The following is a 27,950-nucleotide window of genomic DNA, read 5'->3' on the forward strand; positions in this document are numbered from 1 at the left end:
AATACCCATTAACTTCAACAGAGTGGAGAGTGGCAGATGTAAATTCATGTCTTTTCACGGATGTTCAGTGTGATGGTAAGGATGCAAACTGTGTAACATGTCAGCCATAGTCAAGCAACTTACAAATATCCATTAGACCATGACATGAACACAGTAACCATACCCACCAACCTTCCATGGTAAAACTTAGGAATCTCTAAAGACAAAATTAGGAATACAGTCTATTTTGTATATTTTTCACACAAAATATTTCAGAAAAAGATATGAATTCAGGGTTCAAAACAATAGCTTGAAGGCCCCAAAATAGGAATAATTCCTCTTATAGGAATGGTTGGCAGCTATAATTGCGACTTAATCGATATTTTCCTATTGGCATTACTGTTGAACTATTTTGCAAACAAAGTATTATTTTTGCCACGTCTATTATTGCAGTGTCATATCTTTCTAAATGTCCTATGATATTTTATTTTAACTGTTCTGTATAAACGTTATGCTTTCTGATGTAAATATGTTCATGTTTATTCAGGGCCCCATGGAAGACCACTACTTATTGGTGAATGGGCTACCCTGACGAAAGATTATAAATAAATAAATAAATAAATGAGTAACCCATACCTGCCAACATTTGAAAATGAGAATTATAAATTATAAATTTTGAAAAAACAGAATATTCCAGATTTTGGGGTCCTAAAAATCCAGCCAAACAGAATATTCCGGATTATTCAGAAGGGTTGGTAGGTACGGTAACCCCTTAGAGCCAGTATTGACTCTAAAAACGTCACCTCTCCCACTTACAGAGAAGAGCATGTTGCCTTCCATGTGGAACTCCCTCAGAGCCTTGAGCCTCTTGCCAAGCCAAGCCGGTATGGTCTCGATCAGATTGTGGGACAGGTTGAGGATCTGGATGTGCAGCAAGGTCTCCAGGCCCTCGATCCGAGCGATGCAGTTACAGCTCAGGTCCAGCTCCCTGAGACGGGTCAGGTGGGCCAGGCGTTCCATCTTCTGGATCTGGTTGAAGGACAGGTTCAGGACCTGGAGCCGCTTCAGTCCCTCAAGGTTCTCAATGTACTGAACAAAGAAATAATAATAATAATAATAGCTCGTTCTTATATTAGCGCTTTTCAGGACCGGAGGCCCTCTCAAAGCGCTTTACAGATAAGTATATTATTACCCCGGTCATTGGATTCAGGCTTACCCGCACACAATGTATGCACATTCTCCACTCCCTGGGGAGCATTCCAGCTAGGCATCATTTTTACAAGCGCACACTTGCTAATCTAACCACAGTAGCTTTCGCATGAAATAAGATCTGTAAGTACTTGGAGTGCTGCTGGCTAAAGCAGGGGTCTTGTTAATTATTTTTGAAGGAGGTAATTTGAATTTTATAGGAGGTACCATCACTGCGAGGGAGCGACCGAGGGGGGAGGGTGTGGGAGGGGGGTGTCCCCCCTCACACGGTAGGGACCTTTTGGGATTTTCCACTTGAACTCGTGCAATCTGGTGCATACCTAAGAAGAAAATTTGTAGTTATCTTTCCTACCTTGTATTACACTCATGTTTAATATTACATGAACAATCATAACTCATAAGAAAAGTTATTAAGTTGATAATTATTTATCACTTTGTACCATTACTTTGTAATTTTTAATTAAACTGAGATGATGCACCATACTCAATCTTTCTACATTATGATTTGTTGAATACATGTACAGTATTTAAATAATGGGCAGCAGAGGCTAGATTTTGATTTTTTTTTTTACTTGTGACTTTTATTTGGCTCCCCATATGAATTCTCATTTAATTAATAGCTGCGGGGGTCCGCCAGGGACGGCCGTGGCCGGCCTTAACTCAGCCGAGTTCAAAACTCTGTTGCCGATTTGCGCATCTCAGAATCTAAAGTACGTTGTCTCTAGACATTGCACGCACGTGTATAGGCCCCGGTTTCCGTGATCTTCAAATATCAAATCGGCAACGGATAGTTTGGTTACAGCGAGCTAGCTTCAGTTTTGTTATGATCAGTGTGTATATATTTTGTGCAGTGCACCGTCTTCTCGCGTGCACATCGGGATCGCAATGGGGTAGGGACGGGCGGGCTTGGCCGCCGCGCTGTGGGGGGAGAACTGCGATGTAACGTTAGATAGATAGGTCTAGGTAAGTACGGACGACGTCGCGTTCGTGATCGTAAGGGATTTCGTCGACTGCGGCCGTGTATGTGCGGCACTAATTATATCTTGGACGAAATTAAGGAAATTTTGGATTAGCATTGATTTAGATCTACTTTCTGTGATTTTTGCAATGTTTATTATAGGAATTATAGCCGGTAAGAAACGAGTGAATAGGCGGCAAGTTTTACCGGTAACCGGCTTTAAACGACAGCCCTGTAAAGGCAAAATGTATATTAATGTTCAACAAGAGCAAGTGCTATGACAAGTACCCCTGCTTTTGGAAATAAATCCTTTAGTGCTGTACTACTATTTTTCGAAAAAGAAGAGCAAGGCTTTCTTCTTGAAACCAAAGCAGGTTCATGATTTGAGAAGTCAAAGATGGTCTTGTTCCACTGATTGTATCAAGACAAAAGGCTCTGGGATTAAAAAACACATACAGCGGAAGTAAAATGGCTAGACATGCCTCTAACTAAGCATTTATACATTATTCTTCTTCTTTTTATGAGGGTAAGTTATATGTTGAAATTAACATTTTAATCACTGCTGTATTATAAACATAATCTTCATCAAACAATAATGCCAATGATAGTGTAAAATCACAATTCCATACCCTTATTTTCTTGCCATCATCTTTCCTGACGGTGAGGCGAAGGGATAGCACATCAGTCAGGCTTTCCTTCCCCGTAGTCTGTTTGATCAGACCCTCTGTGATGTAGCGAACCGGGGACTTTGATGGGGATGCTGCAGTTAAATAACAAAGATTAATTAATTAATTAATTACAAGCATTTCTATAGCGCCGTCTATCTAGAAATCATTTTCCGAGGCGCATTAATTATTACCCAGGCTTAATTCCTGCCAGGTTCCCATTTGCCTCGCTTGGGTCAAGTGTGGCAAATGAAGATTAGTGCCGTATCGGGGATCGAACCGCGACCTTTGAATTTCAAGTCAAGTGCTTAAACCACTCGAGTGATTGAGTGATTGATTTTATTTTAAGGTGAAGACTGAAGAATGATTTGCGAGCTTCCTTTGGATCTCTATCGACATGTGGATGTCACATTTAATGTGCTGTTTTTTTAAGATGGAAGGAGATTCCTGCATTTTAAAATCATCTCAGATAAACTGTTTATTTTTGTTCTCAGAACCCAGTGAGGCACTTCACTATACATGTTTTGTATGATATAGTAAAGACAAGTGCAACTTCAATTTCATTTAATTCCAATAAAAGCATATGCATGTACGGTACACATACAAATCAGAAATAAAGCAAAGATGCAAATCATTATACATGGAATCAAGGGTGCCATAAAAAACCAAGGCGGTCTTGTAGAGAAAGTTCCCTTTGCTTGAACAATATTGCTCATGAAATATCTAGAAAAACAATATCAAAACAAAAATAACAATTGAAAATTAACAATCAGAAGAAAAAAAAGGGAAAAAAAAATCACTCACTCTCTTCATCTCTGTTCTCTGTAGGAGGTGCCTTTTTAACAGGGGCAGCTCTCTGGGGTGTTTTGGGGAGCTTCTTCGATGGACCAGCGCCAGGTCTCCTCTTGATAACACCCGTCTGTCCTCTCTTCATTGTAATGCCAGTCAAGTCTTTACAATGTATAAATGTAGACGTGGGTCCCAGGAACAGCCAAATTCATGTTGTAATGGTTCGTCTTGCTCTGTCTTGGTTCTACCATGCAATGTCAAGTATGTAAGAGTGGAAAGAAAGAGATATTCAAACTACCAGGTTAACAACAATATATGTTTTTCAAGAGAAATGATATATTATCTATTGATTTTTTAATATGTCTTTACATTTGATATTCAAAATGATGTAATTTATTGGATTTTCTGCGTGGATTACGCTTTTATCGCAAGACTTTTCGCGTGTACAGTAGGACGTCACACTCGTTGAGGCTGGTGTTAAGCCATCGATAACGTGCATGTGTGATCAGTATCGTCCTTCTAAACTGACCGTCGGTGTTACTTGGAGCTCAGTTCAGCAGCCTTTCCACGTTCTCAACACCAACGGCAACACCAACACGGCAACACCGAACACCATACTTGAAATCACTCAGTGATACTACCAGATTACAAACACAATTTTTTTTAAAGCTACCTATTAATGCAGGGGTAGTAGTGCCAAGTTTTCTACGTCAAGCCATCATTGTACGCTCGCAACTTCTCTCTCAGACGTACCTAACTCAATCCCGGCTGTGTAAAATCAAGAAGGGTACGATCCGATTCTGCCAAGTGTGCAAAGCGGAAGAGGAGGACATCACACACTTCATAGCCAAGTGCAAACCACTCAGGAATCATTGTCAGAAGCTGGTCGACAATCTCCACCACAGGCCACAGGGGCGTACAGCAGTCGACACTCGCTCTATTTAGTCCAGATGACCCTGAGACTTTCACGCGGGCAGTCCTATTTCCGAATGTTCTAACTGTCTGCCCTAACCAAAAGAACCTTCTTATTAATGCATCACTGTCATTTTTATACAATATCCACTCTGCTCGTGCTAAATAATGGCAATCGCTAATACACTTTCTATAGGGAGGCCAATGCCCAAATCTAACTTTTTAATTACTAATTTGTTTATACTAAAACTAAGATTAAAAGAAAGCATTTACTTTCACTAAGAAAATCCACCCATCTGCCGACTCCAGAAGTTCCATCAAATAGGAGATATCCAGCTCTTTTTATCCAGCTTCCTTCTACGCCTTTCCGTACGTAAGAGCCTTGAAACAATTATATTTCATGTCGCAAAGTTACGTTCATAATTAGACAGGCCCGAGGGACAAAGTTCATGATGAAGTTTAAAACTTCGCGCGAAAGTGCAATCACTCAACAGCGGCTAGCCTTGAATCGGTCGCACACGTACACACCTTCTTCTTCTTAGTTGATCCCTCCACCGACACAGGCAAGCCCCGATGCAGGCTGAAGTCCAGCCATCAATGTGCGAACGATTACATCTTCTACTACTACGAGCCGAAGACGATGGTTCAAAAAAGGAAAGAAATATATATAATTCATTGATATTTACCTTAGATGTGTATTCCAATAATTTGATTTCCTCATGAGTATTCCTTATTATCAACAATCGAGAAGTTACGAGGTCCAATTAAAATCCATCTTGCAGCGAACACAATCATAGCGCACATCCATGCATGCAACGTACGTGTACTAATATTTCTCTCACTCTCTCTCTCTCCCTTTCGCTATACGTAACATACACACTCACTAACCATGTATCATACAACACACACCTTCAAATCATGGCTTTCATTTCAATTCTCAATTGGAGTATAGACTGCTCACGTAGAATTTTTTTTTTACTGAAATATCTTTTTTAACACTTCTCATACATTACTGCACGACACTCGTATCTAGTGCTGTGAGAATAAGGTACTAGGGTCTATAAATAAGACTACGCTTTGCGCACGATCTGACCGGAGCTCAGATTATGTCGCAATACCCTTTATTTTTGGCGCGAACAATGACGTCACTGTTCACTGTTTTCCTTCTCATTTTGAGATGGATGTAGCTATAGGGCTCAAACCAACGCAAGATTGACAGAAACATCGTACTCTATCTACTTTCGAATGTTCAGTTTGTAAAAATCTGTATTTAAAAAGATATAATCTTTTTTCTTTATATTTTCTAGTTGTTAGAAGTGGCAATTGTGAACATCTGAAATGTTGATCTCTATCAAAAGTTCTTTACTCAAAACGGACCCCATATTTTTAGGGTCTACCTTCTGCCAATGAGAAGGTTTTTAGTGAGCAAACCTCTACGCCCTCTAGGATTTTCTTAGTCGGTGGTGCGAGTGCGTCAAGGTCGTCTGCAACCACAATTATTGGATTAAAAAACGTCAAAATCTGCAAGATTGTCAACAAATGGTGAAAGACTGTTACAGATCCGTGATTATAGGTATGTTGTAAAATGTATAATTGTATTTTCTTTTCTTATTTTCTTCAATTTTTATTTTTACATCATTTTTTTCCCTTTGCTAATTTTTTGAAGTGGGCGACGAGCGCACAAATCGTAGGTGTAGAAGCCTTACGCCCGGGCATTGGCCTCCCTACTTTCTACCTGACATGACAATCCTGCCTGCTATGAGTAGATCTAGTATGACAAACTGCAGTACCCGGCCCTGGTAGCTGCTGATCTCCAATAGAGCGGAGGAAGAAGAAGAAGAAGAAGAAGAATGCAGTCTTCCCGATATGGAAATCATATTTCATATTTGTAACTACCGACACACCTCCCAACCCCCCCCCCCCCCCCCCTGTCCAGTTACCATATTTTTACCACACACAATTTTTAACGTATGGGACAATTTAAAACAACAATGTACAAATGATCTCGTTAGATTTGGGGGATGAAATAAACCTTACTTTGAAAAAAACATTAATCATGTATAAAATGAAAACTGAAGTTATAATGAAAACTCACCGTAAGCACAGAAAGTTTGATTACAGTGGTTCATCCACAGTTCAAAATACAAACCCGTAAAAGCCGTTCAAAATGCCGCCATGTTTTGTTTCCCAATATAGGCAATATAGTCTACGATTTCAAGCTGCAATATATACTAAGCTTTATGAAATGCATTAAGGTTGGACCTTTCAACATATTTAGGGCTGATCTAAATAAAATCTGGAAAGTTTACATTTTTAAAATATCAAATTAATAAATGATTCATTCCATAACTCTTTGGAACTACCTAATACTTTATTGATTTGATATTCAGTTTAATTTACAGATATATGATAGGTCTATGCAAGAGACTAGGTAGGGGCACAAAAGAGACCCCGCCTACTTTTGGTAACAACAATAGTTCGTGATCATACATTCACATGAGCAGTAGGTTTAGTAGTAGACGTAGACCTACATGTACTGTACACTACTCAGGCGTAGACGACATCATATCATATAATTACTCTACAGTCATTACAATTACGTAAGTGTGTAGTCCTTAATGGTTTGTTAGTTGATAAATGATCTAGAAGCAAAATTAAGACCTAGACATAGTCTAGGCCTATACCTTTTCCCATTTTCTTTTTCAACTTCAAGTCAAGTCAAGATGTCAGTTAAAAGTTTAGGATTATATATTTGAATAGACCTAGATCTAGTGATTGATTCACTGATTGCTTTGCGAACATCAATTCTAAATTGCAATATGTTATGAGTGATTACCAAAACTCAAAAGATACAACCATAGTACATACAACACATTTAATCTGTAAAATAGTTACTTTCCAAAAGTGTTATTCTCGATTTTCTGCATTCATATTTTCTTCTTTTTCCACGATGCACGCATCCGCAGGATCTTCCACCTTGATGCTGCCTTAATTTGGCAGCTTGAGACAATGCAACGTCCATCATGTTGAGATACAGACTTCTGACCTTTGATGTGAACAACACCCTGATGAGGGTGCGGAACTCTGTCGGAGACCAGTACAGGAAGGTGGCCAAGCAGTTCGGTGTCAACATCAAGGCGTCCGACGTTAATCGAGAATTCAGGATCGCTTACAAAGACCAGCTCTGCAGGCATCCCAACTTTGGAGTCACCACCAGCCAGACGACGGAGCAGTGGTGGAGTGAGGTTGTTCATCGTACCTTTCACGCTGCAGGATGCGATTGTGACAAAGAAACCCTTGATAACGTGTCCTCTAAACTCTTCAACAACTTCAAAACAAGCCAAACATGGGAAACATATCCTGAAGTCAAGGAGATGTTGATTTTTTTAAACCGCAATGGAATCGCACTTGGAGTGCTATCAAACAACGACGAGCGGTTAATGAGTGTGATGAAAGCAGTGGATATTGCTGAGCATTTTGCGTTCATTCTTCCATCAGCCTTGGCAAAGTGTGAAAAACCTGATGCAGAATTTTTTAATATGGCTTTAGAAAGACTGAATATTGAACCTGGGCTCTGTGCTCACATAGGAGATAATGTTAAATTAGACTATCATGCAGCAAGAGCCGTCGGAATGGATGCATACCTCGTCGATCGGGAAGGTACGCTCATAGAGAAGCACCCAGAAGTCAACCCTGTACATGTCCTATCTGATATATCTGATCTTGAACCTCTGATCTTCATGCAATAATAACCTAAGCTTGTTCTTGAGAAAAATTTATATGAGTTTTTTCTCCTGACATGACTGTGTATGTATAGATTGACCGACCGACACACTATTACTGATATATACACTGTACATGAAGCTGTAATACCAAGCTGGTAACTTCTTGGTAATACTATACAAATGATATCAAAGTTCAAACTATGCATCTATTATAGGCTTCGTAAGTTCGTACCAAAAGGTGCTTAAAGCCTCAACAAGAGCGGATAGATCCTGTAATGAATCAATGAAAATAAGTATCTTTCGTTTACTACAACTAACCTCCCAGATTTCTGTAATTTGATGTTAGAATAATTGTTTTCAAGAATATTCTTGATTGTATTGCTGACAAAAAAATAGGAAGTTTAAAGGTAAGTTTTGGAAACGCCTCTCTCTCAAAAATGAAATGGAAGCTCTATTACCTATCATGTGAAAGAATATGTTTTGACTAATATGTGATGATACAAATTTTGCTGGGAAACCGCCTACTAATGGATATATTTGGTAAATCATTATATCTATGTTGGCTGCAATCATTGTAGATTGAAAGTTAGAAACTTTGGTTTTTAAATATCTCTTAAATTATTACCCCTTACTGAATACTGGTAATTTTGTTTGTTTACAATATTGCCTGGTAAGGTGTTAGCCATTATTTTCCCCAAGGGGTTATTCTTTTCCCCCTAAAGCATGCAGCCGTCTCAAGCATCTGAGGAGGGGGGTGTTTCACAAATACTAAGATCGACTTTAAGTCACTAGTTCCTCCAACCATTCCTGGCATTGGTTTCTCAAGGGACATATAAATCGTGGTCACAAATCTACAGAATTTACATTTAATGATAGTTCATTATTGAAGAGAAAAATATTATCTAAAGATCATAATTGAGAGATCAATAGTGAGCGCAACCAGTGGCATGAATGGCCTACCATAGTTAAGTCCAAACTTAAATGCGATCTTAGTCTTTGTGAAACACTTCCCAGGACCCCAAAATAATGGAAAGGACTTCTCCATTGCAACCACAATAGTAAATGAAATCATTGCCGAAGCTATCTTCCACTGGAATCAAACCATTTAACTTCCTATATGAGAAAGACTTAACTGTTTCGTTGTTAACGAAACTGGATAATCATCAACCAAATTCACATGTTAATGAGTAGTATTATTATGTGGATATATGTATAACAATAAAATAGATACAATATAATTCAATTTAGAAAATTGTAAGGCATTTGTTTTTGGAATAGATAATATCTTTAGAGAAATGGGGGGGGGGGGGGGGGGCAGACGGGAGAGTACAAAAACAAAAGGAAAGAGGAACATATCTACATTTGATTTGATTTGAATTTGATTTGAATTTATTTCCATATATCACAACCAAAATTTGAACAATTAATTATACAAACAAACAATAAATTAAAAAACGAAATACAATTAAATGAATAAATTGAAGACTAAAGTACAATAAAATATGACATACAAATAAATGAAGCACTCACCAGGGATGAAAAAAGTCAGTCATGAGAACAGGAAATGGGCATATGTCGACGGAAAAGGAGCCCCCATCAGAATTTGATAGGGCATTTATAGGAGGTGAAAGGGGGGCATTTATGAAGTTTGAAGTTTGAAGTTTGAAGTTTGAAGTTTATTTATTCCACATTTTACATAAGAAAGTTTAATTTTGTTTAACTTTTTTTATTTTTGTATACAGGCGTTTATCATTTAAGAGTAGATTTCACACAAGAAAACAAAATTTAAGATTTCAAATCAAGTATAATGTACGGAAAATAAGTACAAAATTTCGAAATATCTAGATATAACAGGCCAGGGGCGGATCTAGCTTTTTGCTAAGGGGGGGGGTTTGACCAAAATAATGACGATGCGGAGCATCGTCCACGAGCCGCGAAGCGGCGAGCCGATTTTTTTGGGGGTGTTTATTTGAACTCCGTAAGTGATGTTTTCCTGGCATCTATTAACACAATGGAGACCATAAAAAGCAGTGCATGATAACGTCTTTTTAAATCAAGTAACAGTAAATACACAGTTATATCCAGAGTTATCATGTGTTTGGTTAAGTTACCAGATGAGTTGAATATCTTCTCACAATATTTGCACTTGAAAGGGTTTCTCTCCAGCGTGCGTTCTTTTTTCTTTCTTTTTTTTTTTTTTTTTTTTTTTTTTTTCCTTTTTTTTTTTTTTTTTTTTTTTTTTTTTTGGGCCGCCCAAGGGGGGGGGGGGGGGGTTTAAACCCCTAAACCCCCCCCCGTAGATCCGCGCCTGCAGGCAAGGTAAAAAACAATGTAAAATGTGAGGAGCCTAAATAAAAAGCATGGCATGTATGTGAATAGGCTACCGTACTGAGTACACAATATAGTAGGTCTGAATTTAAAAGGTATTATAGGAGGCGAAAACGGAGTAGTATAGTATGAGATTCTAGAGACGTACAAGGAGAGTGAATTTGAGAAGAAAAGAAAAATAGAATAAAGAGTAAAGAAAATAATTTAATAATGATAAGTAGGAGAAGGTGAAGAAGGAAAGGAAGAAGAAGAGGAAGACGAACACGCAGGCGCGGATCTACGGGGGGGGGGGTTAGGGGGTTCAAACCCCCCCCCCCCCTTGGGCGGCCCAAAAAAAAAAAAAAAAAAAAAAAAAAAGAAAGAAAGAAAGAAAAAAAGAAAGAAAAAAGAACGCACGCTGGAGAGAAACCCTTTCAAGTGCAAATATTGTGAGAAGATATTCAACTCATCTGGTAACTTAACCAAACACATGATAAAAAGGCTGGATATAACTGTGTATTAAGCTGTTACTTGATTTAAAAAGACGTTATCATGCACTGCTTTTTATGGTCTCCATTGTGTTAATAGATGCCAGGAAAACATCACTTACGGGGTTCAAATAAACACCCCAAAAAAAAATCGGCTCGCCGCTACGCGGCTCGTGGACGATGCTCTGCATCGTCATTATTTTGGTCAACCCCCCCCCCCTTAGCAAAAAGCTAGATCCGCCCCTGACACGAAGTGGAAGAAGAAGAAGAAGAGAAAGCAAATTGATGAAATCAATGGCATTGTAAAATAACCAAAAAAAAAGTCTGTATATAAAAAAACAACCTGTACGATCCAGCGTGACATCAATATTACTCCAAGGCCCTCCCTCGAACACCATGGTGGGATAACTTATGGAGTAAAATATCGTGATTAATTGTATCGAAGGCCTTGGAGAGGTCCAGGAAAATACCCGCAGTATGTGACACATTGTCGATAGCATTTGCAATCTTATTGATAAATAATAGAAGTGCGTGCGCGTTTGAGTGGTTCTTGCGAAATCCAAATTGGGAGCCGGAGAAAACATGATTACAATTCAAAAAAGTAACAAGGCGAGAATAAACAAGGGGATAGGTCCCTTAATTATTAGAAAGGAAAAGGGGCACGTATATTGTTAAAAGGGAAATTATCAGAAGTGGAAAGAGGCACTTATCGCATCTGAATTAAAAGGGGCAATGACCAGATATGAGAAGGGGCACTTATGTGAATGAAAAAGGGGCACTTATAATAAAGGAAAATGTGCATTAGTTGAAAGAAAATGGGCACCGGTCAAATTTTAAAGGGGCATTTATCGGAGGTTAAGGTGGCACTTATCTGAAGTGAAAAGGAGTAACTGAAAAGGGTCATTTACCAGAGAAGGGGCACCTATGAGAAAAGAAAGAGGCTCGTTTTAATGGGGCACTTATCATTAGGAAAAGAGGCACTGTTTGGAAAGAAAAAGGGGCACATGTGAAAATATAAGGGGCGCTTATCCGAGTTAAAATGGGGGTAGTTATTAAAAGGGGAAGGGGCACGTATTACAAAGGAAAAGGGGCACTTGTCAAAGTAAAAGAGGCACCTCTCAGATTTGAATAGGGCAATTATCAGAGGTTAAGGGGGCACTTATTAGAGATTAAAAAGGGCACTTATAATAATGAAAAATGGACACTTATTGCAAAGGAAAAAGGGAACTTGTCAGAGTTGAAAAGGGGAAGAGTTCCTATGTAAAAAGGGGCACTTCTCACGAAGTTAAAGGTGCACTTTTCGGTTGCTTGAAAAAGTGGGGGCACTGTGCCCAGGCACGTAGCCAGAGTTTGATGTTTGTGGGGGGGGGGGGGGCACATACATGTAATCGATCGAGGTAAAAAAAAGGGGTATAAAAAAGTTCAACCGATCTTGGAAATCTTTGGGGGGCAAGTGCCCCCCCCCCTCCCGTGGCTACGTGCCTGACTGTGCCCCCTACCCCCCGGGAGGGCCGCTTCTGCTCAAAGATACAGGTGCAAAGAAGCAAAAGAGAGAAAGAAAAAGGGAGAATGAAATACAAGATTATGATAACACAAAGGATTATATGCGCCGCTAAAAAATGGAGGGGAGTAAAGTAAGAATGAAGGTTTTTGTGGGTTTACGATGCAAAAGTTTCCAAAAGCGCATTCGCTCCACTCTCTTATAATTGTGTTACCTGTGATCTCGTTATTGTGCAACCTCAATATAGGGAATAGTCTTCTTAACCATGATTCTATATTGATCATTATTTGTTGTTTTTATCATAAATCTTTGCTCCCTGTTACGATAATAAGGTTCATCAGTCTTATGTAAAATACTCTACCCCTCCCTGAAAATAGGAACAAGAATTATTTATTTTTTTCTTTTTCCATAGGATCATCATTCGGACAAAAATCTTAACCTTCGGTTGCTTAAAAGTTCGTACGATGATGTTATCTGTTTGAGTTTAATAAGCCTTTCTCTATCGCAATTGATGTCTATTTGCTTACCGTAAACCCAAAACGCCCTCTGTTTTTCTTTTGAGGATCAGTTCGTACGATGCTGTTTTCTGTTTCAGTTCATCCTTTGCTTGTGAATTTGTCCTTCTCGCCGCTTTGTCTATTGCTTTGTCCTTTGTTTGTAAAATTGTCATTTCTTCTGGGTACTTTGTCTATTTTGCTCTGACCTATGTTTGTTTGAATGCATCTTTGTCTGTTTTTGTGTTTGTTTATATTGGCCTTATATCGATATAGGGCCAATATCGATCGGCGGCCCATAATTTCCTTATAGACAGACCACGGTAGGTTAAGTGCAATAATCTGAACTCTATCATCAAATGTCTGAATCTGGGTGCTCCTCAAGGCTGTGTAATTTCACCAGTTCTCTTCTCGCTCTATAATAGTAACTATACCATCACCAATGATAATTGTTCAATAATTAAGTACGCAGACGACACTGTTATAACTGGTTTCCTTTACATTCCAGCCCATATTTTAGAGAAGTTGATCAATTTGTAAACTGGTGCGATCGGCACAATCTAGTTTTTAACGTCAAAAAGACTAATGTAATAGTATTTGATTTTCGTCGTGCCTCTCAGCCTCGTGACTCGTTGGTTATCCATGATCAAAGCATTGAGCGAGTTTCTGAATATAAGTACTTGGGGACAACTGTTGATGATAAACTTAACTGGAATAGGAACACCCAAATCGTAGCAGGCAAAGCGAGTCAAAGGATATACTTTCTAGGGAAACTAAAGGAGTTTCATGTGGAAAATAGGATCCTAGTTCTCTTCTACCAATCTCTTATACAGAGTAGGTCTATCCTGACATTCAATTTCTTTTGCACTTTGGGTAATCTTCCAAAACAAAATCAGAGAAAGTTAGATAGACCCAGGAAAATTGCCCAGCGGTGGATTTATTCAGATCTTCCCCCTATCAGTACTGTGTATGAAAAACGTATGTTACTTAAAGTTCACACAATAATGAATGACTCATCACATCCATTACATCATTTCTTTGGATTTAATCGCTCAGGCCGGTATTCGCCTATACGCGTACCGAGGAGCAACCGCTGTCGTTACAGACAATCCTTTGTACCGAATGTCATTCGTAATTATGTTTAAAGGTAAAGATCAGTTTTGGAAACGCGCCCCTCAAAAAAAATGAGATGGAAGCTCTTATTACCAATCATGTGAAAGAATATTTTTTGACTAATACGTGATGATACAAATTTTGCCGTCGTAGAAACCGTCTACTATATTGATATATTTGGTGAATTATTATATCTATTTGGACCTGATATACATCGCGCACGTGTCGCGCACGTGGCGCGTAGTCCCATATACATCTTTCTGTGCAGTGCTTGTAACTTTACCAAGACTGGGCCATATTTCTTATCATTTTGATGATTCCAGAACCATGCAGTACACACAAAATTAATATATATGCTAGATGATCCAAAACGTTTCTGTCACAATGCAATCGCATGACCATAACTGGTCTTTTTCTTTAGTGCTAATGTTAAACGATGAGTCGATGACCCTATTGGTGACGAATCGACCCTTTGAAAGTCTCTTGCCACCCAGTTATATATTTTCCTTGTAATTCTAACACCTGCCAATTTGACCCCCTGCTCAACCTGCCTCTGCTCTGTTTTTACGCATAATTAGTATCATAAAGCCGTTTTTTAAAATAAATATGCAACATAATGGACCGGTTTCATAGTCAGTGTTCGGGTTGGGTGCGTGGGTCTTTGTCGGGGTGCCTGGATGAGGGTGGCTCCATTCACCGTTTAGCTAGCCTTTTGACAATTAGGCCTCGTGACTTGATCTGGCTATTGTCCACCCCAAACAGCGGCTGAGATGAGTCTAGATACCCGGGGTGAACGCGCAACCTAGTGGCGCTAGCCACGAGGCCTTTAGCAATCTAGATTTTACTGCTCTGCATGAATTATTCATTACTTTGGATTTATTGACCAATCAGAACGGCCATCTTCCAGTTGGCTTCGTTCGTGATTTGTTCATTATCAAAACATGTAAGAAAAGGTAAAAGACGTAAATATGTCTTGCTTATTATGAGATCATATAAATGATAGATACAAAATATCACATTCAAATCTATTTTACATGCAAATTTACAATAAAATAGGAAGTATTTGATGACTTATGCTAACAATATTGGACTTTCCCCTGTATATAAAATGAACCAGTCCAACTCGTTTTCGTTCCATGCAGAGCACATTTCTTTTTTCTTTTTTTTAGGGGGGGGGGGGGTCCAGTTTTGGGGAATTTTTTTTGCGCCGACTCAGCCGGCAGGTGAATAAGCGAGGGGGGGGGGGATGCTGGAGAAGAGGACCACTAATTATTATTATTATTTTTTTTTTGAGGGGGGGGGGGGGAAGTGAAGCGACATTTTTACATGACTTTCTTTTTAACTGTCACTTTCACCTATCCCAGATAACCTCAAGTTTTTTGTTGCTAGCTGCTTTCTATGTAGTTGAGAATGCATGATTAAAATACATAGAGAGAGAGAGAGAACCACCATCATAATGCAATAGTTCAGGTTTGTGTAATGTACATTTGAAACCATTTCTTAGCGTCTCAACCCTAAAAAATAGCGAAACTATTTTTTGAGGAAAAGCATTATACTGAACTGAATAAAGAATAATAACTTTATAGTGGCTCATACTAATACTGATACGGGCTAAAGACAATGTGCTATCGGCACAGTAAGATCGGGTATTTTTATAGAGGTATTCCAAAATGACATTCTGATAATCAACATTTTGTTCTGTATTCAATATCTTAAAAAGAGAGTGAAATTGCCGAAATTTATTGTAATGGAATGTTAATTGATAACGTAGACATTTTAAGTTTCTCTTCGAATTCTGCGATTTTGTTAGAGCAATGGTACTTTTGTTTTTAGAGCTCCTAAATAAGCGATAATATGAGTAGTCGTAATAGTAGCGTTTCAAAGTTTCGAAATTCAATCAAAATTGTCTAGGTTAGTGCAAATCCCAAAGTACTTCTTTGCTATTCTATTCAATGATTATTCTTAATGATTCTTAATGATTAAGTTAATATAATAGATCATTGAGTTTTAAATGGGGCCAAACTTGACTAGTTACATAACAATGTAAGAAAGAAAGAGAGATTATCTCTAAGGTGAAATGAAAGGACTCTTGAAAGTAAAATAGCCCTTTCATTTCATTTACGAAATAAACTCTAATCCACCCCTTGATATTTAAATTGCACTGCTCCTACTGTGTGCTTTTCACAATACGGCCATTTAGGAGAAGACATTTGCCTGTAGGCAGGCCTAATGATCAATAAAGAGGTTATTTCGTTAGATGAAAAAAATATAAAGAACCAGATTAGACCATGAATACTCATAGAATACATAGTCTTATAATAATACTGTAGGGTGCGGTTTTAACATAATTCCTAGCACTCTTAACACAAAGGCAGACGCAGCTTCCTGATCTATAAAGGGTGCCTTCTTTATTTGATCATCAAAAGAAAAAAATTCTAGGCCACAAACTTTTCGAAGCGTGACCGGATTCAAAGTATAAATGGGGGCATTGATGTAGAAAAAACAGGATTAAGATCCCATGCAAAGCTTCGAAATGTAAAAGAAGAATAAGAAAAATAAAGAGTTGAGATTCGACCTTTATGTCTAGACGTTGCATATTGCAATTCGTATTGGTATTATCTTCCATCTGAGAGTGATTATAGACTTTATTTATAAGGATAATACAGATTAAACAGTCCGGGTGTTTGAAGATAATGCTTCAAAACAAATTGACCAAGCTGTTTATTTCTTTATTCGTGGTCTTTTTCTACTGTTTATCTATTTTCATTGCCAACCCTCGAAAACGAATTTATTATGCATTTCCCGGAGTTTGCATAGGAGAACTATATATATATCTCTCTCTCTCTATATGCAAGTACACATTAAATATATATATATATATATATATACGAATCATTGATTGGGCTTATTTTGCTTTCTAATGGATCCGTACAATATGGCACAGCTTGAGGGGCCTGGCAGAGACATTGCCGGGGTTCCGGGGCGGAGAGGTTATTTTCTTAAAGGTACTATGTCCCATTTGCAGGCCAAAAAAAAAATGAAAAAGTTAATTTCCAACTGCATTTGAAAGATAATACTTATTTAGAACTTCCCTCAAAAAGGGGGTTTGAAAATGTCTTCAAGTGGGAAAATAATGACTATTAGTTGTCAAATCGACTTTAGGGCTACAGAGCCCAAAAGTAAAAGTCTTGATTTTCAGACCATTGTACCGAATGGTCATACGTTTTATGCTGCGCAAAGATTCAGTCAGTTTAATCTTGGCCATCACAAGAAGTGGGTTATTGATGTAGACAAATGCTCATGTACCCTTTACAACTCTTTTCATGTATGTTATTACCAAAGAAGAAAAAAAACCAGTCATTCACTCAATAGTGTCTGACAGTGAAGTCTATCAAGTAAACGGGTTTCCTTGCATAATTTGAATACGAGGACATGCAACGTTATTTTAAATTCACAGATAGGACATACATGACATATTCATAATTCCTGCAAAGTTCTACAGCATTTGAGGTTGGCTGCAAAAGGGACATAGTGCCTTTAAATGAAACGACAGGACTCTTGAAAGTACTACTGTGCGCTTTTTTCACACTGTCCCTGATCAATAAAGGGCATTTTCTTTATTTGACCATCAACCGAAACAAAGTTCCAGGCCACGAACTTTTCGAAGCTTGATCAGATTCAAAATATGCTTAAATGGGGGCATTGATGTAGAAAAAAAAAACATGATTAAGATCCCATGCAACGCTTTGAAATATAAAAGAAGAATAACACAATATAAGTTGAGATTTGACCTTTATGCTAGACGTTGCTTAATGCATTTCGTATTGTTATTCCTCTTTAGGGCCATGCATATGGTTCAAGGCATGGTCACAGAAGATTATTTTTTTCTGTTGGGGATCGGGGCAAAATTAATGAATTATTAATAATTTATTGCATTTTCTTTGTTTTTTGTATTTGGGGGGCGTACCCCAACCCCGCTGCGTACAGTCGATGTGTCGATGTGCTATATTAGTGCCCTTTTGTGAGGCATTAATCCTCATTACTGTAAGTTATGACTTAAGGACGTACGTCTCCTAGTTGATATGCATAGTAACACACACATGCATTAGCAGTCACGCAAAACAAACACTCACAAATAATTATTATTCAATAAAATCTGAGAATTATACTATTATCTAGATCTATTAGGAATAAATGATTTCAAAATCATTCCATAAATTGGGTAAAAATAATGATTCCACCATTATGACCAACAGTATATATATAATGTTTGAGCACACAGATGGAAACAAACCGAAACTGGAGAGGTAGCAGTACTTACCTATTATAGCACTTTATATATATGTTATAACAGAGAATGATTATTATTTAACTCTACAGGTTCATTCAAAGCTGTAGTTTTTAAAATTTTCACAATACGGCCCTTTAGGAGAGGAAATTTGCCTGCAGGCAGGCCTACACGAATACTCATAGAATACATAGTCTTATAATAATACTGTAGGGTTGCGATTCTAACATAATCCCTAGCACTCTTAACACAGAGGCAGCCCAGCAGACAGTTTTCAGATTGATAACTACTGGCTAAATGACCAGGTTTTAATGTGTGCAAAATGTATTATTGCATTCTATGTAGCATTCCACATACATTCCATGCAAATTAAAAGAAACAAATAATATTCATATAGTCACATACAAGTATAAATCAACATCACAAAGTATCTTGAATATTCAAACATAAAAGGTACATATTGAATATCCAAAGAATATGTACATTATACTTAAGCTGCATCTGGTGAACATTGAAACCAATCAGAGAGATCGATAGATGGAAGGATTGTGGATGAAAAGGGTGAATGTGAATGAAGGATGACCTATAGAGATGAATCATGGTATGAAGGGGGGTTAAGAAGTTCAAAAATAAATCCCTACAATACAAAAGAGCAACATGACGAAAGAGTCTTTTCCATATGTTTATAGAGTATTATGAGGGAGTTATACGAAGAAGCGAAGTAGCAGCTATTACATTCTGAGTCTGTGCAGTCAGTGTCAATGACCAAGCAGGAAGCTGTAATGAATGGAGATACCGTCTCGAAAGAATTTTCCGAGGGAAAATTATTCAAGATTAACCTGGCTTAACAAAAAGAAATGTAACCCTCTCCAGCCATCATTTTCCATCTACAGCTGTCCATATCAATGCACAGTCCCTCTCTGGCATTCCAAATAGTACGAAATGTTACGCAACGCCATCTGCTTCCCTAAGTTCTCTATTCACTCGTTTGCAAAAATATGCAAGCATCGGGCTTTGAAGCCATGCGTGGCACCGACAAATTAAGTCATGTTCATGAAAGATGTATTTAGCTATAACATATAAAATGCAGAATTCACAACATTATGACCAATGCAACTTTCTATTAGTCATCAAATGCGTTTTCCGTTCTCGGATAGCTCTACTGAAGACATGGCCATTTTAACCAGCGAAATCGACCAAGGAAATCATGAGTTAGAGCGAATGAAAGATTTTCATAATCATGATTTTCTCATCTAATTATTGACATTTTCCGACATTTTTCCGAAATTTGTACATAGCTAGGAAGGTAGTCCAAAGGTTTATCTTCCTAAAGAACTAAATGAAATTGTGTTATATGTTTGCGCATTTATTGCTTTTAGGGCTAGAAGTTGTCAAGTTAGCACCACTATTCACCCAAAGTACGGGCCGGCAAAGCAAAAGCCGCCGTGCTCGCTGGGCTGGGGCTGTGTGTGGAAAGGGAGGACTTAGTGCTACTAGGGAGCTGTAAGGTTTTGGAGGGGGATTAAGGGGATTACGGTAGGGGAAACAAAAGACGCGCGGTGCCACGGATGACTTCAAAGGGGCCTCTTGGACGGGATCTCCATTCATTACAGCTTCCTGTTCAAACCGATCGATTCAAGGTAATTGAGGGTGATATTACTATTTGATCGGACTGTTGTCAGTCTGGTGTTGGTTTTATTTGTGTGACTGGGGTTTGAGAAGGAGAGTGGTGTTGTTGTCAAATTTATCAGGCAAGGATTCCTATCCTTTATCATTATGAAAAATTGAGCGACAAAAACAAGAGCTAGAAGAAGAAAACTGCAACAACAAAAAAAAAGCGTGAGAACGCCAAAGTTCAAATAATTGAAAAGACTGTGAGATTTAGAAAACAGCGATTACATAACCATTCAATATCCTGTCTTTCACTGATTCTCACAGATTTTCCTTGGGCCGAGGGTTCAGACTACGCTGATCCTCTTCCCGATGAGCAAATGCCCAGTCATGACTACGGTCAAAGCTATGTCTTTCCGGAACCAGCGAACCCTGGTCCCGTCTTCCCGTTTCCGAACTCCCCTTACGTCATCCCTGAGCCTGCCGTCGCCGAGACGCAAACAGTGGTTGCACTTCCGGTTCAGCCAAAACAACGCCAGGTTCCCCTTCCGGTGGAGCCGACAAATGTGGTTGCTACTACGCGTGTGAGTCCTAGTGAGTCATCAACGGTTTATTTTCAAGTTTCGATATTACGTTATGTTTGGAAAAATTATCAATTTGTATCATAACTTGTGGGAACTTCCAAAAACTCTCAAAGAAACATGATTGATTGTTTAACTAGTTAGCTACGGATCAACGTAATTCATTTCCCTTTCCTTGATTGTCATTGGTGCTATTTCGTTTGGGAAACTAATTTGTTATCATAATTTGTCATCTGCTTAGTGAAATCACAACTCGCCCTCTCTTCTTGTTTTCAGATTTAATTTGAAAACTAATTGTCATATTAGAAGTGCAGAACAGACCTTTCATGATAAGAATAAATCGGTTTTTACACCATTTCTTAATCTCTTGGATTAATATTAAGTCAATGATATATTGTATACGTAAAAGAAGTTTGATCAGTTTTTCGTGTTTTTTATGATGCTATTAAATGCAAAATGCTTTCAAAGATAGTTTTACTTTTCATTGTCATTCGTGTATTTGTCATTTGAAATATTAAATGAGGCCAATTTAGCCTACGTTTTACTTTTTAGTTTTATTTCCAAACCCTTAGATTTCGTGTAATCATGATTTTCATTTGAACATTTTGATTCTTTTAATAAATTGTAACAACGTCGATTAAAAGAGTACTAAAAAATAATGTTATCTCATGATTGTGACCATATGATTTATTCTTGATAGATACAGTTTATTATCTTCCCGGAACTTTCTTGACCAATTATTACAAATAAATCTTCTTTGATCTAAGAAGATATTAATTTTATTTGAAGATGAATACTTTTTAGGATACACTTTTTCTTGGATATTCTTCCGCACTAACTTAAAAAGAATTAAAAACTAACAAACCATTTTTATCTTTCTTAAAACTCAACCTTCTCTTCCATCCTCTCATTAGGTACGGAACGAGTCCAAACTACTTTGAGTCCTATTCTAAGCCCCGATCATTATGTACGTGTTACGATGAGGATGGTGAGTCCGTTAGGGTGGACCAGGGATCTTCATCCTTCAGCTGTTACCTCAGCCAGCCAGACGTGGGAAGATCGACTCTCTCAACAGGTATCACACTTCTTCCTCCTTCTTCTTCTCTTTCTCTTCTTCTTCTTCTTCTTTTTCTTTTTCTTCTTCTTCTTCTTCTTGTTCTTGTTCTTCTTCTTTTTCCTCATATCTTCCCTATCTTCTCATCCTGTTCCTTCTTCTTTTTCTCCTCCTTTTTAAAAAACCTTATTGCTGTCCTACTTTTTCATGTTTTAGTGTTTTCTTTCTTTTTCTTCTTCTCCTCCTCTTCCTCCTCCTCCCGATTCATCTTTTCTGTTGCATACTTTCTATTTCCTTCTTATTCTTCTTCTTCATCGCCATCATCTTTATCATCATCATCATCATCATCTCCATCACTCTCCCTCTCTCTCTCTCTCTCTCCCTCTCTCTCTCTCTCTCTCTCTCCTCTCTCCTCTCTCTCTCTTCTCTTTCTCTCTCTCTCTCTTTAATTCAGACACCTTTCGACTACTTGATCTATTTTTGTCTAAGTCAACTGGTATATTGAATAAACCCACAAACAACAAAAAATGTACACATAAAGAGTGATTTTTACTTTGCCAATATATAGAATTTATTGCCAAATTTAAATTTCAAACGTTCTTTTTCATAAATGGCACAATATACTGTGACAGAAAAGGACCTTTCACTCCGATTTTTGCCCTTTCTAATGTAGTGTATGTGTAATTCATAGTAATCAAAAGTTGATGCCAAATCTTGCTTAATGGTGACACTAAACAGCACTAGGTCAATAATGTTGGGTTAATAATATTGCAATGTCTTTCGAAATCGGATCTTCGTTGGATCATGTAATGTGTTGGCCATGTTGGGGCTTTAAACAGTAAGTTTGACCAAACGGCTACTATCATTGCAGGCCGATATTCTCAGACTGGAGATGGGGGCACAGTAGGGGCGTGGTCCCTTCCAGAAGGGCGTAGACTAGGAGGTCATGGTATGGCGGTGGACCTGACTACCAGTGGTACAGGTGGATTTGGGACCTTCTACTGCCAGGGATCGCAGCCTGGCAAAGATACTACGACAGTGGTTGGGGTCTTTCTGACGTCAAATCGTGAGTACATTGTATACACCATAGGAAGTTAAGGATTTCTTGACAGTGTTGAGTTTTAGATATGACCTCCCCCCCCCCCCCCCCACTCTCTCGGGCTTTTTCGTTAACGCTTTTCTCCTCACTTCACTTTGTCTGTCCCCGCTTTCCACCCCCCCTCTCTCTCTCTCTCTCTCTCTCTCATTTTTATTGTTATAAAATTACGTTGCTAATCGATTGGGGGAGGGGGTATATCCCTGGATAGCTATAACATTTAAATAAATAATAATCATGCAATTTAACTTTTAATCAATAAAGCCCCCTCCCCCTCCCTCAACCAAAGATAAAAGAAAAACTACTGACAGAATTAGGCGTGGGCCATGGTCGTGTACGTCACACGTAACCTTGACATCATGAAGCTTCTAATCTGTTCATTCCCTTTCCTGTTTTATAAGCATTATCAGTCTTTCCTCACCACCATGCACAGATCAAGATATTGAATGTAACGATTACAATCTGTTAAAACTTACAACTGAGTCATAAATGATATGATGAACGCGTCAAATAAACCCTTTCAACCTATAAAGATGTTTATCATCTATGTGCGCCCACCCCCTCTAACCCTTTATAACAAATTAAGTTCACGCAAACTTTGAAGGAGTAGAAACCTTCTTGTGTGAGTTCAAATTCATGTTGTTTCCAAATACATCAACATCATGCTCCGTTAATTTCATTTTGTGTCTGGAAGTTTATATTGTTGTTAGGCACATCCATTTATCCTGTTGATAATAGTTTTAAAAATAATAAGTAAAGATATCGGAGAAATGGTTTAAACATAGGTCGTACGTGATTATGAAAATGCTGTAACCATTTGTAAAAGGAAGTTCAAATTAAAAAAAATGCTTTAAGGATTGTTTACATGTAGAGAAAACGCAAAATGTCATGATGAGAGTATAAAAACAACACATCGTCATCATCAACATTGCGGCCACATCCACCACTAAAACATCCATCACCATCACCAACTTAATTATGGTTGTCATCAACATTACCTTTGTATCATTATCATCTCCATCATCATTATGATCATCAACATCATCATCCTCAACATCATCATCATCATCATCATCATCATCACCACCACCACCACCGGCAGCATTGCTTGTCAGTGAAGGTAGCAATCTCCTCCTCGTTGGAACATGTTGTCAACGCTAACACTGTTTTATTATAAACGAGATCCTTCTCTTCATATTTTCGTTTTGGTAATACTTTGCTGAACAAACCGTATCCATTCGCAGTAACCGTTTTTAATGGCAAAATAATCATCCCTGAACTCTACCTTCCCTACATCTCATGATAACGACCGGGATTTTGTCGACCGAAATTTGAGGGAATTTACTACAAACGCATTTGGATAAAGGACTTTTTGTATCGAATCAAAATGTTTTTCTGAAACCTTGACAATTGTTTGGTGTTTAATGGCATACTGCAGTCTTATTTCGGTGGCATTATCATTCTGGCCCGAAACTAATTCACTGCAATTAACGTGTCCACTGAATACCTTAACTAATTATATTGCCTAAATGACCTTTTTGGAGGATCTATGACTTTTTATCACTTTTAATAAGAAGACCAGATAATCAAATTTGATTTTCCCTGTGCTCTGTAGTTTTCTTAATCAGCTGATGTGATTGTTTGATAGATAATTCATTAACATTAATACTAGAAATGCGATGCTCTGCTTGCAGGTACGCAACAATAATGGTGGTGGTGATCCTATGGTTTCATTTCCTATCCGAGGGACTCGGATTTGAGCCAACAAGATTATGCCAAAATCCATACTTCAAACTCGCCCCTAACCCTAATACTTTGTGTATGGGTATGCAAAGACGTTGGATGCGTGTGCGTATGTGTGCGAGTATGTGGGTGTGTGTGCGTGTATGTGTGGTATAGTGTACTTTCGAAAAAATTGAAGTGCTTATAGTTCACTGTCGGGTTGACGTCTCTTTTCTGCCATCATGACGTTGGAGGAAATAATGTTCGCGTTTCTGTTTCCGGTGACTTACATAGCCGGATGAGGAAAATATTGTACTCTCACTTATAAACGTTGCAGTTTCAATTATTTCCCAAATTGCCAACCCCTATACCACCATATGCAGGCCAAGGAAAAGAAATCGACTGCACATAAGGCTGACATGATACATTTACCCCTCTCCCCCCCCCACCACACACACGCCTAGCAATTAATGGATACGCATATGAATTGACACCCTTCCGCCTCGATGTTAAGAAATTTAATCTTTTGTGGGATTGAATATGAAATAGAACTCTCAATATATAAGGCAGTCGATACCCCCCAACCAACAAAAATAACGTCAACAAGAAAAAACAACATCACATCATCAACCATCACCACCACACAAAATAATTAGTAGCGTAAAAATATGGACCACATCGAGGAGCAGTGTTTCTTGTGACGCTTTGATGCAATCTTGTAAATTTTCCTTCGTTACTCAGTAGAACTATTTCGAAACTGCAATATTTCGGTACACCAAACATGGTCTACGTAATTTGTTGAGACACCTTATAGTTAAAGACAAATCTGCTTCCAAAAATCATACTTGTTCTGTTTTGCTGTAACGGTTTTGCATACCTCTCAATGAACTCTGCGGTTTATACTTTTTATATCTAAAATATAATCAGGCACAGTGGCGTAGCCAGGGGAGCACGATGGAACAGGAATATTCCCCTCCCTCCCCCACATTCAAAAGAGTAAGAGAGAAGGGGAACAGAATGTAGAGAGAGAGAGAGAGAGAGAGAGGGGGGGGGAGACAGAGGGGGAGAGAGATAGAGGGGAGAGAGAGGGGATATAGATAGAGAGAGAGAGAGAGAGAGAGAGAGAGAGAGAGAGAGAGAGAGGAAGAACTGGTGTCGTGAAAATAACTCGATACAATCCCTTTTCCCTTTAATACTCGATGACATTGTTACATTGCGTTTCATCCACGTAGTAAGCCCAACGCCCCTCCCCATAAACGTCAGCGCCCCCCCCCCCCAATGCCTGGATCACGCTACGCCACTGAATAAAAAGCCCTCTGATAAATGCTTGGAATGACACTTCCATAGATTTTATCTTTGCACCTTTTAGGGCCCGCGCGTAGGAGGTTATGAAAGTTCAAAGTTATTCTTTCCTTCTAATGCCATCAACACCTGATCAAAGGTAAAGCCATGAGTAGTCAGTGCACTTCCGTATAGTGAATTTTCAAGTGCATGGAGTTGTAAACAGTGCAATACCTTGAACATTCGTTTAAAAAGCGGTTCTAAAAGGGGGCTTTAGGAGCTCAAGCTCAAGCCCCCCCCCTCCCCCTCAACAAAAAAGTTATATGAATATCAAGACCCCCTAAAAAGACTTGATTAAATATAAGCGAGCCATATGTTGACTTTAACCTGTTTCCATTACTAGGACATTGATGATTATTACAGACTGTGTAATTGCTTTCCCTTTTGTAGGTGCATATTAATGTAAACTTGACGAATCCCTATTTGTGTATGTAATTTATGATGAAAATATCGGAAAATTTTGGAATCTATTTCAGTAAATTGAATTGATCTGATTTGATTTAGTTTGACGTAAATGCGCCCTTGCAAGCCCCTCCCCCAAGATCCTCTCGGACCGCGGGTGTTTCTAAATGATCATTTCCCTTTGTATATGGTTATCGAAATCTCAAATACCACATGCTATTTTTGAGAAATAAGTCTGTGTTAAGAAACACAGTTAAGATAGCCAATGTTATTGCAATTTTTTTTTAGAGAAGGGGGACTTTGTGACAATACTCTTTTGATTTTTCAAAGCTTATTTCAAATGTAAATTGTGGATCTATTTTACCATGTGTAATATTTATAACTGCAATATTTTTTGAGGCGCGCAATACTTGCAAGAAATTTTTTCGTTTCATTCACAGATAAGTATATATATTATTGACTGAATTATTCTCACTGAGCAAATAAAAGAAAATTCATTCTTTTTTTACATTCGTATATACAGATACTCATACATGTCAGGAAATACATGTCGACATTATTTCCAAATGGAGAAATTGTTTCCTGTGCGAAGCCAATGCAGGTTTACAAGTTCAAACAATGTTAAAATTAACCGTCCTGAAATAATGAATACAGTATACACGACAACTATCATGATAAGGAAAAACGCTCTACTCAAGTCTAAGTTATCATTTGATGTTATTAATTGGAATACTTTAATAGCTTTCATCTTATTTTGCTTCAGCGAAAATCATTCCCACCGATGGAAGATTTACGAAGACAGTCAGCCTTGGTGACGTAGATGTGACACTAGCAATGACCCTTCGCAGCCCTGCCGACGCTCTGACCAATCAGGTTCAATGGCGTAGAAATGGACAAGAAGTTATAGAAGACATGTCGGGATTGGCCAGTGTCACATTTAGGCGACCAATCACAGAGACCGTTGCTGGCGTATATGAATGCTTTTATGCAAATGAGAGGAATCAGGCTCGCCATGGCATCGTGAGGCTCATTGTCCGAGGTATTATAATTATGATTATGATTATGATTATGATTAAGGATGAGATATTAATCTTGCATACACGTGAAAGGCCTTGTGTAGACCTGACATGGTAATTTGCCAAAACCCAGACAAAAAATAAATAATTCAATTAGACAAAGAAGCAAACTATCAACTATCACCTCGAATAAAGAAAAACATTCAAAGTATGGCACAATAATATGAAAAGGGTCTTTATGCCACAAATTTTCCTTAAAAAAGCTTTCTCTCTATGTTGTTATATCCACAATATTATTTAATGCACCTGTCTTTATGCCAATTTAGTTTGCCGCAATGTGTGGTTTCTTTTTGGTCGATTGCCCTGAACATGTGTGAAAGGTACTTTGTTTAAGAGTTTAAGAATGGATTAGATTGTTGGACTATTCAAATATTTCTTGTGAATGGTAAAATAAAATTGTATTTTTAATATTCTTTCAGCTTGCATGATATTCGCTGCAATCAAAGATGTAGCATTACCAGAAAATAAGCGGTTGGTGCCCTTTTCAAAAGGAAATTATTGAATTCAAATATCAACATCTTCCTTTCACATTAGGTTGCCCGACTGGTCGATGGAATCCACCTCGCTGTACCGGGGTATGCGATGCTTGTTATAATGGTGGAATGTGTGACCACGTGACAGGATGGTGCATTTGCCCTC

At 38.3% G+C, this 27,950-nt stretch overlaps 3 protein-coding genes across 3 annotated transcripts in view; 2 read left to right on the top strand and 1 right to left on the bottom strand.

Annotated features, from left to right (window-relative positions):
* Positions 1–6,702, bottom strand: part of LOC105444149 (centriolin-like) — a 55,589-nt gene extending 48,887 nt beyond the window's left edge. Inside the window, exons 1-4 of the mRNA XM_030998042.1 lie at positions 6,608–6,702; positions 3,616–3,844; positions 2,776–2,906; positions 796–1,068 (exon numbers count right to left, since the gene is read on the bottom strand). Coding sequence (XP_030853902.1) covers positions 796–1,068; positions 2,776–2,906; positions 3,616–3,745 — 534 coding nt within the window. The 5' untranslated portion in view covers positions 3,746–3,844; positions 6,608–6,702. The remainder of the gene's footprint in view (positions 1–795; positions 1,069–2,775; positions 2,907–3,615; positions 3,845–6,607) is intronic.
* Positions 6,703–6,991: 289 nt separating this feature from the next.
* On the top strand, positions 6,992–8,281 carry LOC115929360 (haloacid dehalogenase-like hydrolase domain-containing protein 3). Its single transcript, XM_030998211.1, has 2 exons — positions 6,992–7,112; positions 7,479–8,281. The coding sequence occupies exon 2, from the start codon at positions 7,536–7,538 to the stop codon at positions 8,259–8,261; it is 726 nt and encodes a 241-aa protein (XP_030854071.1). The 5' UTR covers positions 6,992–7,112; positions 7,479–7,535; the 3' UTR covers positions 8,262–8,281.
* A 10,738-nt stretch (positions 8,282–19,019) lies between these two features.
* Positions 19,020–27,950, top strand: part of LOC115929311 (tyrosine-protein kinase receptor Tie-2-like) — a 9,851-nt gene continuing 920 nt past the window's right edge. The window contains exons 1-6 of the mRNA XM_030998043.1: positions 19,020–19,029; positions 20,367–20,595; positions 21,535–21,695; positions 22,546–22,740; positions 26,999–27,274; positions 27,846–27,938. Coding sequence (XP_030853903.1) covers positions 19,020–19,029; positions 20,367–20,595; positions 21,535–21,695; positions 22,546–22,740; positions 26,999–27,274; positions 27,846–27,938 — 964 coding nt within the window. The remainder of the gene's footprint in view (positions 19,030–20,366; positions 20,596–21,534; positions 21,696–22,545; positions 22,741–26,998; positions 27,275–27,845; positions 27,939–27,950) is intronic.

Source organism: Strongylocentrotus purpuratus, unplaced genomic scaffold (genome assembly GCF_000002235.5).
Source record: "Strongylocentrotus purpuratus isolate Spur 01 unplaced genomic scaffold, Spur_5.0 spur5_scaffold_4, whole genome shotgun sequence".
Taxonomy (NCBI): domain Eukaryota; kingdom Metazoa; phylum Echinodermata; class Echinoidea; order Camarodonta; family Strongylocentrotidae; genus Strongylocentrotus; species Strongylocentrotus purpuratus.